This window comes from Lichenostomus cassidix, chromosome 3, assembly GCF_008360975.1.
Source record: "Lichenostomus cassidix isolate B80296 chromosome 3, HeHo_3.0, whole genome shotgun sequence".
Taxonomy (NCBI): domain Eukaryota; kingdom Metazoa; phylum Chordata; class Aves; order Passeriformes; family Meliphagidae; genus Lichenostomus; species Lichenostomus cassidix.
The window spans coordinates 10,118,335-10,133,801 of record NC_139483.1 but is presented as its reverse complement, the minus strand read 5'-3'; the positions used below and the strand labels follow the sequence as shown (position 1 = coordinate 10,133,801).

The window sequence follows — 15,467 nt, the reverse complement described above, 5'->3', positions numbered from 1 at the left end:
CACCTGAACGGATGTCCAGAAGGCACGTGGGCAACAAGCAGCCTGAACCAGAGTAAGTCACCATTTAATTTTAGATTAATGCTGGAACCCACTACCGAGGGTTTACATCTGGGTCCCGACGGCTGCTTCATGGAACTGCAGTGCAGGAGAAGCGTTCAGCCTGCGTGGCTGCGGGGAATTCACAGCCACATCCCGCCGGGATCGCCCCTCTCGCTGCTCCTTGCGGACACTTTAACATCAAACTGCGCACAACGTCCAGCCCCCGCCGTCCGGGTGCCGCTCCCGAGCACGCAGCTTAAAGCAGCAAAGGGACATCGTCCTGCCTGCGGGATTTAACTTCCATCAGTTTCACATCCGCACCCCAACTCCGGAGCCCCTGAAGGACCGGGGCCTGTGCTGCAGGACTCGGGTCAGGCCTGGCGCTTGAGCGACCCCTCCTCAAGGCGGGCCAGCGCGGGGACTGTCCCTCGCCGCGGTTCCTCCTCCCCTCCCGCCCTTCGATGCGCGGCCGCTCCTCCCTTCAGCCGCCCCGCGCCCACCTCACGGGAGGGAGGCATCTGTGGCTCCCGCCCCGGCTCCCTCCGGCCCTGCCCCGGCCCTTCCCTTCCCTTCCCGCCGCTCCCCGGCCCCGGGGCGGTGGCGAGGCCCGGGGGCGGTGGCGGGGCCACGCCCCTCCCTGACAGCCCGCTCCGCACGCCGCGCCCACCCCGCGGCTCTAGGAAGCGCCGCAGCCAATGCCCGGGCGCTCTGGCGCTGACAGACAGTCGCATTGACCTATTGAAAAGCTCCCCTTTTCAAGGAGCCCCGCCTCCTCGGGCTCTGCGTCCACTCAGAGCAGAGGTGGGGCTGGGGGCGGGAGATGAGCATCTGCGAACCCGTCTTTCCTCACCGCCTCCCCCCTCCGCTGCGCGAATGATTGACAGGCGCCACACCCAATAGGCTGCGGAGGGCTGGCGGCGGGGCCAATGGGGCGGCGGGGGCGGGCCGCGGCGGGCGGCGGGGGCGGGGGGAGCGGCGGGCCGGGGTGAGGCGCGGCGCAGCGCCGGCAGGAGGGCGATGGTGGTGGCGTGAGGCGCGCTGCGAGCCGCGCTGTCTGCCCGGCCGGCGCGGAGAGCGGCGCGGGAGCGGCGGGGGAGCGGCGCTCGCCATGAGGCTGCGGGAGGACGGGGACAGCCGCGGGGCGCTGCCGGCGGCGGGGCTGCCGCAGTAATGGGCAGCGGCAGCGCTGACTCTCGCCTGCCGTGTGGTGCCAGCGCGCCCGCCCGGCGGGACCGCCCGCGAGGAGCCGGCGGCAGGTGAGTGCCGCGCACGGGAGCCGCCCGGCCCCTCCCGCCGCTCCCGGAGCCGCCGCTCCCCTCCGTGCTCCCCGCCGCTGGCGTTTTAATTTTTAAACCGCTCCGGCTCCCGGCCAAGGGCGGGGGGCGCTGCCCGGCGGGCTGGGCGCGGAGGTGACACGGGCTGCCGAGGCGGAGCGGGGCGCTCCTGCCCCGGGGCTCCGGGGGGACTCCCCCCTCCCGGGGGACGTTCTAGTCCAGCTAGCCTCCGCTCCAGCTTTGATGCCATCCTGCCCTGACTCCTCGCCAGCTGCAGCCAGACTGTGCTTCCCCGTGTTCCTTACGAAGAGGCTTTTCCCTCCGCGCCCAGCGGAGATGCTGCTTTTCTTTCGAGAGAGGAGAACCACCCGGGTTTCTCGTCTGCCTTCTCACCTCCCTGATGATCATTTCTCCGTGCAGGATGGAGAGACGTTTCCATTTCAATATGATGCAGCGAGGAAGATGGGGAATCCTGGGTAGCCAGGACTCGGGCAATGCCCCTTCCTCTCATCCCCCGCCTCACCCTGGCACAGGCATTTGAGTGGCAACCCTCCCTTGCTGTCTCCTTGGCCGATCCTTCTCTTTGGACTGAGGAATGAAAGCGGGAGGTGTGTTGGAGGAAACAACTGTTACACCTTTTGTCATCAAGACAAAGAACTTCATCTGCCCGTGTCCCTCCCTCTGGGTGCATATTGGCAGCACCTCAGCCACTTTGCATTGCTTCCCGGAGATGCTTCATAAGGATTCGGTGTGGCCCTGACCTGCCCTTTTTTGTTGTTGTTGCCAATTATGATGGTGCTGATAAAAGGACATGATACGTTTCCAAACAGTCTCGTGGTTTGCATTCCTGAAATTGCTGCAGTATTCTTATTTATCTGTTTAATTGGAGGGGGGGGGTGTGGATGACAACAGGAAAGGGGGTTTGTTGTTGTAGCTGATTGTAGTTGTTTGAAAGGTATGAGATCACGTGCAATTGCAGCACTTAGTATGAAGTGTATTAACCAATGCTTACTCCCCCTGTCTTATTTGTCTTCCAGTCCTGCAGTCTTCCCTTCATCTGCTGTGTGAAGAATGATGATTCCATGAGAGAACTTCCTTTCTATTACCTGTCTACTGCTACTGCATGCTGCTCCTAGCCAGTGATGAGCCATTCCACTAGACTGGGATTTACCCTGAGGAGGGGAGAGGCAGAATATGAATTGTAGACATCCCGTCAAGTTCATCACACACTCTTTTTACTGTGTCTGTATATAAATCTGCAAGTATCAAGCACACACGCTCTCTGAAACCTACATTGGTATTCATACAGTTGCTGCTGTGTAAGAGGACTGGTATTTCTCACCATGGCTTCAGTTTGGAAAAGACTGCAGCGTGTTGGGAAGCATGCATCCAAGTTCCAGTTTGTGGCCTCTTACCAGGAGCTGATGGTCGAGTGCACCAAGAAATGGTAAGAAGTGGCTCATGTTGCTGCACAAATGGTGGAGTAAGCTGCAGGTGCTGAGATAGGAAGGATGTTGCTCATTGTGCATTGTTTGATGTGGGTGCAATGCTCTTGCATCCCCTCACCTTCTCTTGCCAGCCCATTGCAGAAGCAGCTGCTTGAGCAGCATTTTTTTCTCACTGAGTGCTGGCTTTGCTGCGTGGTTACCCTGGACCTGCTGGTTTTGTTCTGTACTCTTGATTTTCTAGGCTGGTATTGTTTTTGCATTACAGAGGGGAGGGTATGTTTGTTAGCTCAGCATCTGTGACTTGGTGTGGTTTTGATTGTTGGTTTTTGGTTTTTTTTTTTAATATTTCCCACGAGCTCTTTTCCAATTGCCAATCCAGCTCTGTGATGCTGAATGTTACCTACTGACACTTGTGTTGACTGGAGGCATTGGAGATCAGTCTTGGACACAGTGGTTGTGGAATATATGGGTTGGATGCCCATTTTGAGTTTTGACTTCCTTACCTGAAGAGGTTATGTTTCTCCTTTTTCTTTTTTCTTTCCGTCTTTTAACGGGAAGAGGCAAGAGACAGGTCCTTGAGAATTGCCTTAAGATGTTTGTTTAGTCAGACAAGGATTTTGGGAGGTGGTGGTCCACTTGGATGGCTTTGGAGCTGACTAGGCAGCAGTTAATGGTGTGGGTCTGGCACATCATCTTTCCCGTGCAAAATGAGCTTAAATAAATCTGCTGGCAAGACCAGAAGCAGCTTTTAAATAGTCAGGGAAAGATCTCCATTATATAAATACTTAACTGCTCTTTTATATGTTTGGAAAATTGATGTTGCTGACATAATTCCTCACATTAGTGTGAGCATGTAGTGTCAGAGGATGAAGAAAATACTTTCCAGACCTTGTGGACTGAGATGTTCAAATTGCCTTGTAATAAACTGCAGCCTCCTTTCTAATACTTGGCCTTTCTTCTTGTTGGCAAGTTTGGCACTTGCATTGGCTGCTTTCACTGGTTATGAGTAATTGCCTCTACAAATTTAAATTCTGTCTCTTGGAGTAGGAAATCTCTGTCAAATATGCTGGAAGGCTGCACACTGCTCTGTCTTAAAGGAACGCTGTCAGGTTAAATGTTTTGGATTTTTTCAGCAAGTTGTCTCCATGCCTAAAATGTTTAAGAAACAGAATTGTTTTGGAAGTTGAACTTGCTTTCAAGAGTAAACTACAAGTGGAAACATTGCAGAAATTGAAAGAGGCTGTCCTGATTATCGCATGGCATCTACCATCCCAAAGAGGCCAAAACGTTTTTCACAGTAATTTTGGTTGATCAGGTTTATTTCAATAGTTGGGTTTATTGCATTAACTAGGCTGTTTTAGGTTTCATTTTCACTTTGATTCACTTGTTGTTGAGAATTTGCAGAATGCTTCAACACTAAAGTATAAATGCTGCAGGGGAATCTTTGCATTGAAATTGCAGCTAAATATTCCTTAGTTCAAGGAAAAATCATAAACAAAAGTTCTGTTGTCAAGTATCTTATTACTTTAGAAACAATTAGCTTACTGGTTAATCATAACTGGGAGTGCCCACCCAGCAAAATGTCTGTGTATGAAGTAGTGAGAGAGCTGTTCAAAACCCCAGATATGCACCTAATCTTTTGCAAACAGGTCATCCTTCCGAACCTTCATTCTACATTCTTGAGTTTAAATATAGGCAAGAGCAGTGCTTGTGTTGGTTATGAAAAAGGAACAGCATGGTGGTGAAATGTTGAATGAATTCTAGGAAAAATCACAATAGGGAAAAACATAACTCACAAAATCCCCTGACTGTAAGCTTTTTGATTCTGCTTCCTGTTATTTCAAGAACCTTAACAAAAATGTTCTTTAAGCGTGCAACCTAAAATACAATATTTCTGCCATAAATCAAACTTCCAAAGTCAAACTTCTATAGAAAGAAGGGTTAAATATTTATGTATTTTGAGAACCTTCAACTAAGTCTTTCCATAACTTTGGAGAAGATACAGTTTTTGTGCATGCCTGCAGGATCACTGCTTCATCTGTTTCTAAGACTTGTCTCTGAGTTTGGCTCATGTGAGAACAAAACAGAAGAAATGAGCTCCATATGCTGTTCTTGCTGAAAGCACTCAATATATATTAAGTGTCAGTGCTATAGTCTGTAGTTTGTTTGATTGAAATGTAGTAAGCAGTAAGTTATTTTAATGTACTGGCATTTTAACAATGCAGTGTTTCTGGAGGAAAAGAATGCTCCATTCATATTTTAAAATAAATGACAACACAGTCATAAACACACTCGAACTGAGGAGTGTCTGTGAGCAAGGATTGTGCATGACCAAAACAGGCTGTGTGCCTCTTTGTGAGCTGCTATCTTGTTAGGTTTGCATTTGTTTGACTCTTCAGAAAATGACTTGTGTGGTAGAATATTTTTGTAAGGGTCGCGTATGGTTTGCAAGGTTGGGTGAATTTCTGGTTGGCTTTGATACTCTTTGTTTCCTCTGGACTTGTATTGATTGGAGTTGGTTTTTGTTGTTGTTGTTGAGGTTTTTGTTGGTTTTTTTGTTTGTTTGTTTTTTTGCAGGTTTGTTTTGGTTTTTTTTTTTTTTTTTTTAACTTAGTGTTTAAAATAACTCCTGCCCTTTTTTCTGGAGTTCTCCTGGCCCTGTGGGAAGTTGCTACTGCTGTGGTGTTGCTGCTTCACTTTTTTAAAGGATTATCTCCAGGTACAGCAGCATTTGGCCAGATCAGGCTGAAACCTTTCCTTGCTTTTTCTCTTGTATATAATTTCTGTTTCTTGTCCCTACTAATGGTTACAGACAGCCACTTGCAAATGATTGCTTTTCATTGGTGGTGTGTTTGGGGGAGATAGGTCGTGATGGAGTGTCCAGTGTTGTCACTGTTCCTTATTTTTTCAGATAATTAACAGGACTGAGTCACTTCTGTGGCATTCTGACAGTTCCCACTGACCCAGACCTAATTATTGTGGCTGCTCAGTACCTTTGAAAAATTGAACAGTTGGTTTATTTAGAACCTTTCATTAAAAATAAGTAAATAAACAAACGGATGTAGTCTTGGTCTTTAATATGGATTAGTGACTCCTGCCACTGTGAAAACATAGTACTTTGCATTAATCATATAAGCAGTTGATTTTTTTTTATTTTTGAAAGGTGCTTGCTTGAAAGTGTTGGAGTGTGCCATCCTCCATTTACCCTTGGACTAAGCTGGGGCAGCTCAGGATTTTCCACACAACTGCAGCCCTGGCCTGAAAGGACCATGTGTGATAGGAGACAGTTAATTTAGTGCTTATCCTCAATGCAGTCCTTGAATAAAAGCTGTTGGAGGTCTCTGTTCAGGCAGCTGGATTGAGGCTTGTCCGAGATACAGGCTCAGCAGAGGAGGAAACTTCTCCTTTGGACCAGAGATCAGTTTCAGTACTTGGACCTGAAGCTCTGATAGCAGTTTTATGGAGCTGCTGAAACATCTGCTGCTGAACACATGAGCCCTTTAGGGTGGCTTTTTTGTTTCCTTATTGTTGTGTGATATCTCACGAGTCAAGGACTCAATAGAGGCTTCAGATGTAGTATTGATTGGTTTCCACAGAGAATGGCTGAACTTGGAGTTGAGGTTGCCAAGTTCCTAACTTGTCATTGTTCTTCAGATGCTTTTTTGAGCAAGAAAGCTGCTCACCTGAACATAGGTGCTAACTGCTTACAAAGGCTGGAAAAGAATAAACATAAAGAGGCTTTTATGCAGGATTTTTGTCCAGGAGTTCCTTTAGAGATAAAGAAATATGTTATTTTTGTACAGTGTTTGTAATGCCTGTCATCGCCTACCTGAACTGCTTTGCTTTTAAAGCCTGCTTAAAAATACAATTCCATGATGTTCTAAAAGGGTTAAACTTTTGTTCAGAAGCTTTAACTGAAAACAGACTTCATGTCCATGAGGCAAGTTGCCTGTTTTTGTATCGATTAGGTATGGTCTGAAGTAGGTTCTCTCTTTTCAAATACACGTATTTCTCCTTTGAAAATGATGTAAGGCTTAATATTTTTTTTTTTCCAAAAGGCTTTAGCCATCTGTTTTCCTTTTCTATTGTAGTTTCATAACTGGATGCTGCAGGAATCTTAAGATTTGGCATGCATTGTGCATGGGAGAGAAATGAGCTTTTTGAAATTCCACGGTTCACACTGATCTGCTTGCCTTGTGCTTGCTGCTTTCCAGCAAACCCCTTAGTGCTGAAGGCCACCAAAATAACTGAGCTTAACTGGTTGCTGTAGAATCCTTGGTTGCCTGTGTGGGGTCAGGCTGTCATATCACTCAATTCATTTTCTTGCTTTGCACGGTTGTTAGAGGGGATTTTGTGGGTACCTAAGTGCATTTAACTGTAAAGGATGACCATATTGAATCTCTTTGAGTTAGTTTTGCTGTGCACCATGCTGTTGTGTTATGGGTTTGCTCTGCAGAGTTTTGGATCAGATTGGGGTGTTGGTCATGTAGGTGTGCTGTAACATGTATAACTTTTGCAAGGAAAGCACCATGCAATTTCTCCAGTGTTTTAGCTTCTGTTCTTCTCAATGAAATTGTACTCTGTCCTTATACTTTTTGAGCTCTGATTCCACACTAAATAATCTCAATTTGAAAATACACTTCAGCATTTTCTCTGCCATTCATTTCTGATTTTGACTGAGGATTTTCTGAGGGTTTAGATTGTGTGTCAAACACACTCTTTCCAAATAATCACCACCAGCTGCCTTACAGCTGTCTTCTCCCTTTCTTTCTGCAGTCAATTAAAACACACTTACTGTCCACACACAAAAGCAATTCTCCTCTGTCACTTTGCATCTCTCTTCTTTGAATCAAAAAAGAAATTTTTCATTGCAGAAACCTGGATTTGCTCCTATGGACTCTCTGCCTAACTTCTGTCAGGAGTTTGTCTACCAATCCTAACTCCTTAGTGCTGCCAGCTGCTTTCCTTCCCTACCTTGCCAAGCTCTCCTCCTAACCCTTTTTACAGCCTCAGGCCTGTTCTATAGACCACAAGTCAGGGATTTCTCATCAAAATTGCTGGCTGCATATTGGCAGAAAAGAACTTTCAGTAGGAAAGGTGTGGGTGTGTGCAGTTTTTCTTGCTACTGACCTCTTTAGGTTATTTTCTATTTGCAACATTTGCCCATTTTCTATTTGTAACAATGTTCTAAGAGTACTTGTGACTGCAGTTTCTAAAAGATTGCACTGATAGATGCAGGCACCAAGTTTAGTATTTGTAGGGTAGAAAGGTTTGGCATAAATAGCTATTCTGAATTTTGTTTGTCTCTGAGAGGCAGATTTCTTCTCAGCAATTCCTTGACATTGTTTCCTGGTCTAGAAGTAACAAAAATAATTAGCAAAAGCAGAAAATGATAGATTGTATCCAGGTGTAGACAAATTTCATTTTAATGGTCAGTTAGATGAGTGAAGATGTCTCCTTGAATGAATAAAGTACATTAACTTATGTTCTAAGCTTTATTTTTGAGAAAGAAACTGTGTGTGTGTAACTTCCTAGGAAGCTTTTGGAACAAGTAAAACCTTGCTCTGTTCCTGCAGGCACTGTGCTGCACATATGCAGTAAAGAACATGTACTGTTCATTTGAACCCAGTGGACTTGAACTGCAATAAAGATTTAAAATTTGGGTTTTTGTAGGGTCGGATCCTTGTGAATACTCTTTTCAGCTGTTTGTGCCATGAGGTTAAATAAAATGAAATATTATGACATTGAGTAGGCCTCATATGAGCTGAGATTTCTGCCTCTTAGACTGCTCAGGCTGTATAGTGCCAGTCTGTTGCTTCAATTAGTTTTTAATTGGTTAGAGAGCTGAAGTCCCTTTCACAGTTTAGTGTGAATAAGGAGAGGAGGAGGAGGAGGAGGCTGGTAAGGTTGACTAAATCTGGGGAAACTCTTCTTATAAAACAAACCCTTCAGTTACGGTAGTAAAAGCATTCTGCTTGGGTGGCTTTCTGAGAATATGGGGGCGGGTGTGTGTGTGTTTATTTACTTATAAAGGCTTTCCCAGTTTGCTCTGAGGAGAGTGTGTGAAGTGTGTGTTTGTTTCCCTTGCCCCTCTCTCTCTTTTCACTCCTTGGGGTAGAAGTTGGCCCTGGGAGGCTGTTTGCTACCTTGTGGGACACTCCTGAGCTACCCTCTGCACAAAGTATGTCTTGTGTGTCCTGGAGTGGACTCTGAAACACAGGAACTGTGCAGCTGAACTTTTGTTCCTTATTTTAAGATATGAGCAGGGCAGTAGGGTAAATAAAGCTGCCCTTGTTCTCTTCCTTTTGTCTTGATTTGCAAAATGTCTTTCTGCAGCGTGCAGTTTCTGTTAGTGCATCAGAGCCTCATCTGGAGGCTGTGTGTTTTGGCAGTGGAGGTGTAGGGTAGCTGTGGCTTTTGGCACCTGGAGAGGCATTGCAGGGATTCGGGAACTGTGGCTAAAGCACGAGCTAAAATTAGCAGAATCATAACTAACATTGCTGTTGTCTAAGGCTCTGACTCATGAGGCTTTCTGGATCCAGGAGTGGAGCGGGATGTCACTGTCCCTGAGCAGCAGCCATCTCCTGGCCTGAAGCACAGGCAGAGTGACAGTGAGGCTGTGAGGTGTGTTAGCATTAAGTGCCATCAACTTCAGCTCCCATTTGTGAGGCGAGTGTGAAGTGCAGCAGCTGAGGTGCAGCCACACCTCCCTTATGCTGCTGCCCTGATGCAATGGGGAGGAAAATCTGCCAGAGCGGTGAGATGAGCCACAGCTGCAGGCAAGAGCATCTCAGAGTGCTTCGGCGAAATCACCCAGATCCTGAGTCAGTGCCCTGTGCTGTCACTCTAGGGCTTCGAAGTGCACAAGCTTTTGAGATGAATCAGAAGTGCATGGCCTTCTCAACTACAGTTTCTAGCTGCCTGCAAACCTGTAAAGATGAGCAGTGCAGAAGTAATTCTCATTTGCCTGTTGAGGCTCTCTTTGCAGTGGAGAGTCATTCATGGGGGTTCTTTTTGTTTCTAATTTATTATTATTTAAGGAGACTTTCTTGAGGATTACTCCAAAGCTATGGCTAGGCTCTGCAGCTGCTTAACTGTCTGCAGCTGCTGAGCTGCAGTTTCTGTGGCTCTGTGTATTTATTTTAGCACAAATTGGTTTCGGGTTTTATTTCATGTGCACACTCCTGCAGTGGCTCTGTGGGCTTTGTTTTGGGTGAGCTGCTGTATCAGCTTAACAGCACACAAGCAGATCTGAAGTTTCATTTCTAATAGATCTGTTTTGAAAAATTAATTTGGTGCTGACCAAACATCACAAGGGCAAAATAATTTCTACTTGCAGGATCGACTGAATTAAAGCAATCCAGGGTATTTTAAGACTCTCTCAGACCAGTTTTGGTTCCTGTATTACTACCACTCTTTCCTGTGTGCCACCTCCACAACACCTGTAAAGAGCAGTCACCCTTCGTGTTCAGTGGCTTCTTTTCTTCCCCCAAGAAGTGATGTTTGCTGCCCTGGTGCTGTTGGACTGGTCAGAGCTGTCTGGGGCTGCTGGATGGGTGGCACTGCCTGCTGCGGTGGGAGATGTGGATTCTGATGGGCGTGCAGCTTTGCTGGGAGTGTATCTTCATCTCCTCCTGTTGGGACAAGCCCCATCACCTTTTGCCTAGGGCAGGCAGACAAAAGACATTCCCTAAGTCAGCTCTTCCATTAGGTATGTTGCTGCCTGATGCCCTGGGATGATAGCTGTCCTGACCTTTCTTTAGGGCTAACACTGATGCAGTGATGCCTCTGCTTTTACATCCAGTGTCATAAACTGACTTTCTCCTCCCAGCTGTGCTTGGGAAGAGTATTTGCATAGCCAGTACTGTTAATATCAAAAGCTGTATGGAATGAAGTGGCTGGAGAATCTGGATCATTGAAACCAGTTGGCAGCACTTTGTACTCTGCACTCAGCAAGTGCTGTAAACTTCTGTGACTTTCAGTGTCTGTGCATTGAGTAAACTCTGAATCCATTTGTTTATGTCAGTACATAGGGAGAGATTCAAAAGAACAAAAAAGAGCTGTCAAAACATCTCTTTTCCAGCAAAGATCTAACTGATTACCTGTAAATTTCTAAACCAACCTGTTGCTGATTTATCTTTGGTTTAATATCATTGGATTTAACCTTGATAGCTCCTGGTGGCGCCTGACATAGTTATAGCTCTGGAGTTACAGCTCTGACCATGCTGACAGGTCTATCTATTTGCCTGTGTTTTCTAGTTGTACCTGTCTTTTATCTGGTTGTGTCTCTTGGAAAACTGATTTAGTGGTGTGTTTTTTCCTGTAGGTGACTTGAGCAATGGTTGTATAAAGCTGTGAAAAATGTCAAGAGAACAAGATTTTTAAACTTCTTTTTCTCTTCAAGAGCAGATCTTAACTAGATAGAGTACTTGGAATAAGTGTCTCTTGAGTGAGTGAATGAGTGAATTCCCCTTGCATTCCTTTATCTTTGATATGTAAGAAAATTTTAACAATGGGAAAGGCCTGACCCATTTTTTTACCACTTCCTGTCATACCACAAAAATCGAAAGAATTTATAACAGTGTTCCTTGGTTTTGAGGCATATTTCGGATGGCTTTTGTTTACTGTTAACACTTTCTGAAAGATACTTTTTAAAAATACAGTGGTGTTTTCATCACCCCCCCCCCCATTTTGGGATTTGTGCATGTAGAAAAGGGAATAATGGGTGCTCCGCTTTTATTTTTTTGTTTGTTGGTGCTTTTTTTTTGTCTTTACTGCTAAAATTCTTTACTTTCTTCCCTGTAGATGGTTACTCTGAGCTCCAATGTCCACATATCTTTTCAGAATACCAAGGCAGACAATCTTAAAATTTTAAAGTGTGCCACACTACCCTGTCAGAGCCTGCCACAGCTCCTCACCAACACTGCTGTCACTTTTCCAGAGAGCCAGGACAGCCCTTGTCTCTGTTGTGGTTGATTGGTCCATGCTGTCAGTGGTTATGATGAGTTTTCTGCTGTGTTGTTGTCTTTGAACCTTGAGCCTCTCCCTTATTTTTAGCTTTGCTTCATCGAGGGAAAGTTCTTTTGTGATGTTAAAACACGCCTGAGTTTTCTGTCTGGCCAGCAAATTCAGCGTTGCATTGGAAACTTTCAGCAGGCAGTTTCAGCTAAGGTTTACAGGGGTGGAAACCTCCAGCTATTACTTCCATGGGTTTGGTGATAAAGGGCCTCTGGATAGAAGAGAGGAGCCTTGGTCAGACCCCATGGCTGCAGGTAAAAAGCCACTACCTTCACCTTTCATTAGACACCAGAGATCTGCAAGGGCAGAAGCTGCTGGCAGCCCAGCCTCTTTCCCTGTGCCTGGAACTTGGGGTTTGTGTCAGTTTGTGCTTCCACGTGGCCATTTGTGCAGTGTATTTTTGGAGCAGGGAGCTGCTAGATACATTTCTGTGTTTCTCTGTTCCCCATCTGTTCCCGGAGCCACCTCCTGCTCTAGCTGCCTCGGGAGAAGCTGCATTGCAAGGGAAAATGGCAGTAAAACCAAGCATTACCTGAGTTTTCAGTCTGTGGGTTACCCAGTCCTGGTGCTGGGGGTTCATCTCACCCATCAGCAGGCACTGCAGTATTGCTGGTGGTGGCTAATGTTGTAGTACAAGGGCAGGTGACAGGGCCAATCACTTGTCTCTTTTCCTGTTGCTGTCCTGGGAAACAGGAATATGGGTATTTTTGCCCATGGATTCAGTTCTGTTGTCTGGAGTTGACCCTAATAAAGCATTTACAATGCACAAAGCCTGCTTCCTCCTGGGGAAAAAAAAATGCTGACTTCAGTAAATAAATTTATTTCAGACAAACTTGTTCTTAGGGAACTAGATCATGTGCTGTAGGAGGAAGAATAATAATACTACTTCTTTTAGCAACAGCTGTTAAAAGGAGGTTACTTACTTGACTTGCAGTTAATGGTAAAGTCAACGAATTGTAATTAAAAAAAAGAAAGAAAATAGTCTTGAGCTATTCTTGACTATTGGAAGACTGCAATTTATCCTGATTTGTTTGTGTTCACCTCACTGTGAGAACTGTCAGTACCTCTTATGGCTGACAACCCCATTAAGATCTAGAGAAGCAGAAACCTGCTGCCTTGTTAACCTCACAGAATGAGTGTTCTGCCCTCATCTTCCTCCTGTGCTGTGCCAAAGATGGACTTAGAGAAGCCTTGGTAGGTCTTCTGTGGGGTTAGCTTCTTCTTTGGTGCCCCAGGAAGCCTTTTAAAATGGTCAGCCTCGCAGCTTTTTCAGGGATTATTCACTTGTCTTGTTTCAGCATTGCTTAGAGATGGGCAGGATGGGCTGTGAGGTGATCTGAGCTGGTGGGGAAGCAGGAGGGGAGTGAGGAGCAGAACGTGAGGCTTTTCTCCTTTTTTAATGTGTTCTGCTCTGTGTGTAAAGGGGTGTACAGGGGTTTGGAGTCCTGATGGGTTTGGAGATACAAAACCAGAGACTTAAATATGAGCAACCAGTGTGTGAAGGAAAAAGAATGATTTCAGAGAACAGCCACAGAGCCTTCTTGTGTTTCTGCCAAAATCACCTCTTTGATTAGTTTTGGTTTTATTGGTGGGATCTTAACTCCTCATACTGAGCATCCCTTCCAGCAAAGAAGTTAAGATGGGGAGACATTTCTGGAAGCTGGTAACACGTGACAGAGAAATGTCACCTGTGCATAATAAGTACAAATATATAGTTCAAGATACAGCATGTGTGTATAAAATCAATATATATAATGGAACCATCTTAAGAGGATGCCAAGCCTGGATGCTGATGGTGAATAGCAAAAGGGTGGCTGTTGCCAAGAAGAAACAAATCTGGTCCACCCTTGGTTTTTCTGAGAGACTCCCAGGTGTGCTGTGGTGCACATGACTTGAACAGGGAGAGAAATCTCACCTCCCTTACAACCTCAAGCCTTCTTGCTGGTAAATTAGGTAACTTTGAAATAGTGAAGCTTTTTACGTTACTGAAATGCTCAAAATCATAGCAACCCCTAGGACTTTGTTCTTCTGTTGAATACAATCCCCATAATCAGCTGTAATCAGATTTTTGTGTTTTATTCAAGGCAGATGTTTGCTGACCCAGACCACGGAAAATTCTTATGACAAAGTGTGCCCACGTTGAAATGGGAACTCAGTGTGTCATATTGAGCTTTCAGACTTGATTTTGCTGAACAGGCAATGAGCACACGTGTGTGCTTGGACCTTGTCTAAGGCAGCAGCTCCACTGTTTCACTGTGCCTTAGCAATCATCCATGTCATGCAGCACCTATCCTTCCCTTTGGCTTTGCCTAACAGATATGAATGCTTCACTTTCATAATTCATGATAATCACAGCTCTTTCAGAGCTGTTTTAAAAGGGAGGTTCCATCTTCTCTTGGTGCATGCTAATTAGGATTTCACTGCTTTTTGAGTGAGTGTGATAGTAACAATCATACAGTGAACGAAGAAATCTAAAGTTAAAGTGATCCAGGAATTCTTTTTTTTGTGCTGAATGAAAACAAACTTCTTTATTTAAATATTTCTACCTTAAAGGCACAGGTAGAGGGAGTCTGGATATTGATATATGATATTAAAAAATTCTGAGTGTTCTTTTTATAACATTTTCTAAGACTTACAGCTCTGCAAATAAAACTGCAGTATGTGTCAAGCCTTCCCCCAAGCAGTTTTACTCAGTTGACTTCGATGTCTCAATGTCTTCAACCTGATGCATCCTTTTATTGTCATCACATTGTATTTTCTTCACTGTATCCGTGTAGTTGGTTTTCCATATGGGTGCCATGTTCCAGTTTCCAGGTGGCTGATGTGAAAAGGGGGGGAATAATGCAGCATACACAATGTGTATGTGTGCTGTGGGAGTTCAGTATTTCTCTATCCCAATGCAAGTTCCCAGTCACAGCAAAGAAATTGCATGCAGTGTTCTGTCTCTCTTCACATGTAGCCAGAAGCAGCAGAACAGTTTTTTGAGAATACTGTAACTAGAAGAGCTTGTGAAGCTTCTGCAGGCTTACAGTTACTAAAAGTGGTAGTAAAAGTTATTTTTGTTCCTTACGTAAATAGTTGTGTGTCAGTCAGTTTAGCACCTTCCTTTCTTCAGAGCAGACTTGATAAATTTTGTGCATTTTTTTTCTATTTAGGTGTTTTTTACTTGGAGGGTGAAATAAAGTCTTTGCTTCTCCTTCTACTAGAGTGTGGTCTAATGGTAGAAACAAAAGTCAAAATCCTGGTTCTCCACTAGGCTTCCTTTCAACTTCCCTTGTGACTGTGCAGACAAGTAATCTTTTCTGTCACTCCCTAATTTGTGTGCACAAATCATCTTTCATCAATTTCTCTACATTTTACATCCATGGTTACTTATAAGCAGGGTTTATATCTCCTGTTAAAGGCCAGATGGTAGCAGCTTTCTGTTCAGTGGTAATGGTGTAAAACTACAAAATGACACTTTGCTGTGTGGAAATAAAGTGCTAACAATTTCTCGGCGCAAAAATTCTGCAGCCACACAGCTCCATTATTAATCCAGCCTTACAAGACTGCTGTGTGATAGAGAAAAATGATCCCTGTTTTATGTCTCTGAAACTGAGATGCAGAGAAATGGTGCAGAAGGTGCAAGAAACACTCTCTGTGTTGATAGGAATTGTATGAGTGCAGATTTATGAGAGCAAAAACTACT

General features: G+C 45.0%; 1 protein-coding gene and 1 long non-coding RNA gene across 13 annotated transcripts in view; one reads left to right on the top strand and one right to left on the bottom strand.

Moving 5' to 3' along the window:
* Positions 1-43: 43 nt before the first annotated feature.
* LOC146439019 (uncharacterized) lies at positions 44-718 on the bottom strand. Its single transcript, XR_014850637.1, has 2 exons — positions 540-718; positions 44-323 (listed from the first exon to the last, which is right to left on the bottom strand). It is a non-coding gene; the product is annotated as an uncharacterized LOC146439019 (long non-coding RNA).
* A 295-nt stretch (positions 719-1,013) lies between these two features.
* EHBP1 (EH domain binding protein 1) overlaps positions 1,014-15,467 on the top strand; it is a 200,855-nt gene continuing 186,401 nt past the window's right edge. For 9 of the 12 annotated variants that reach the window (XM_085054353.1, XM_085054362.1, XM_085054361.1 and 6 more), the window contains exons 1-2: positions 1,014-1,295; positions 2,351-2,760. In XM_085054353.1, the coding sequence (XP_084910479.1) occupies positions 2,657-2,760 (104 nt within the window). In that variant the 5' untranslated portion in view covers positions 1,014-1,295; positions 2,351-2,656. The remainder of the gene's footprint in view (positions 1,296-2,350; positions 2,761-15,467) is intronic. The other 3 variants (XM_085054363.1, XM_085054357.1, XM_085054356.1) reach the window with 1 other exon arrangement.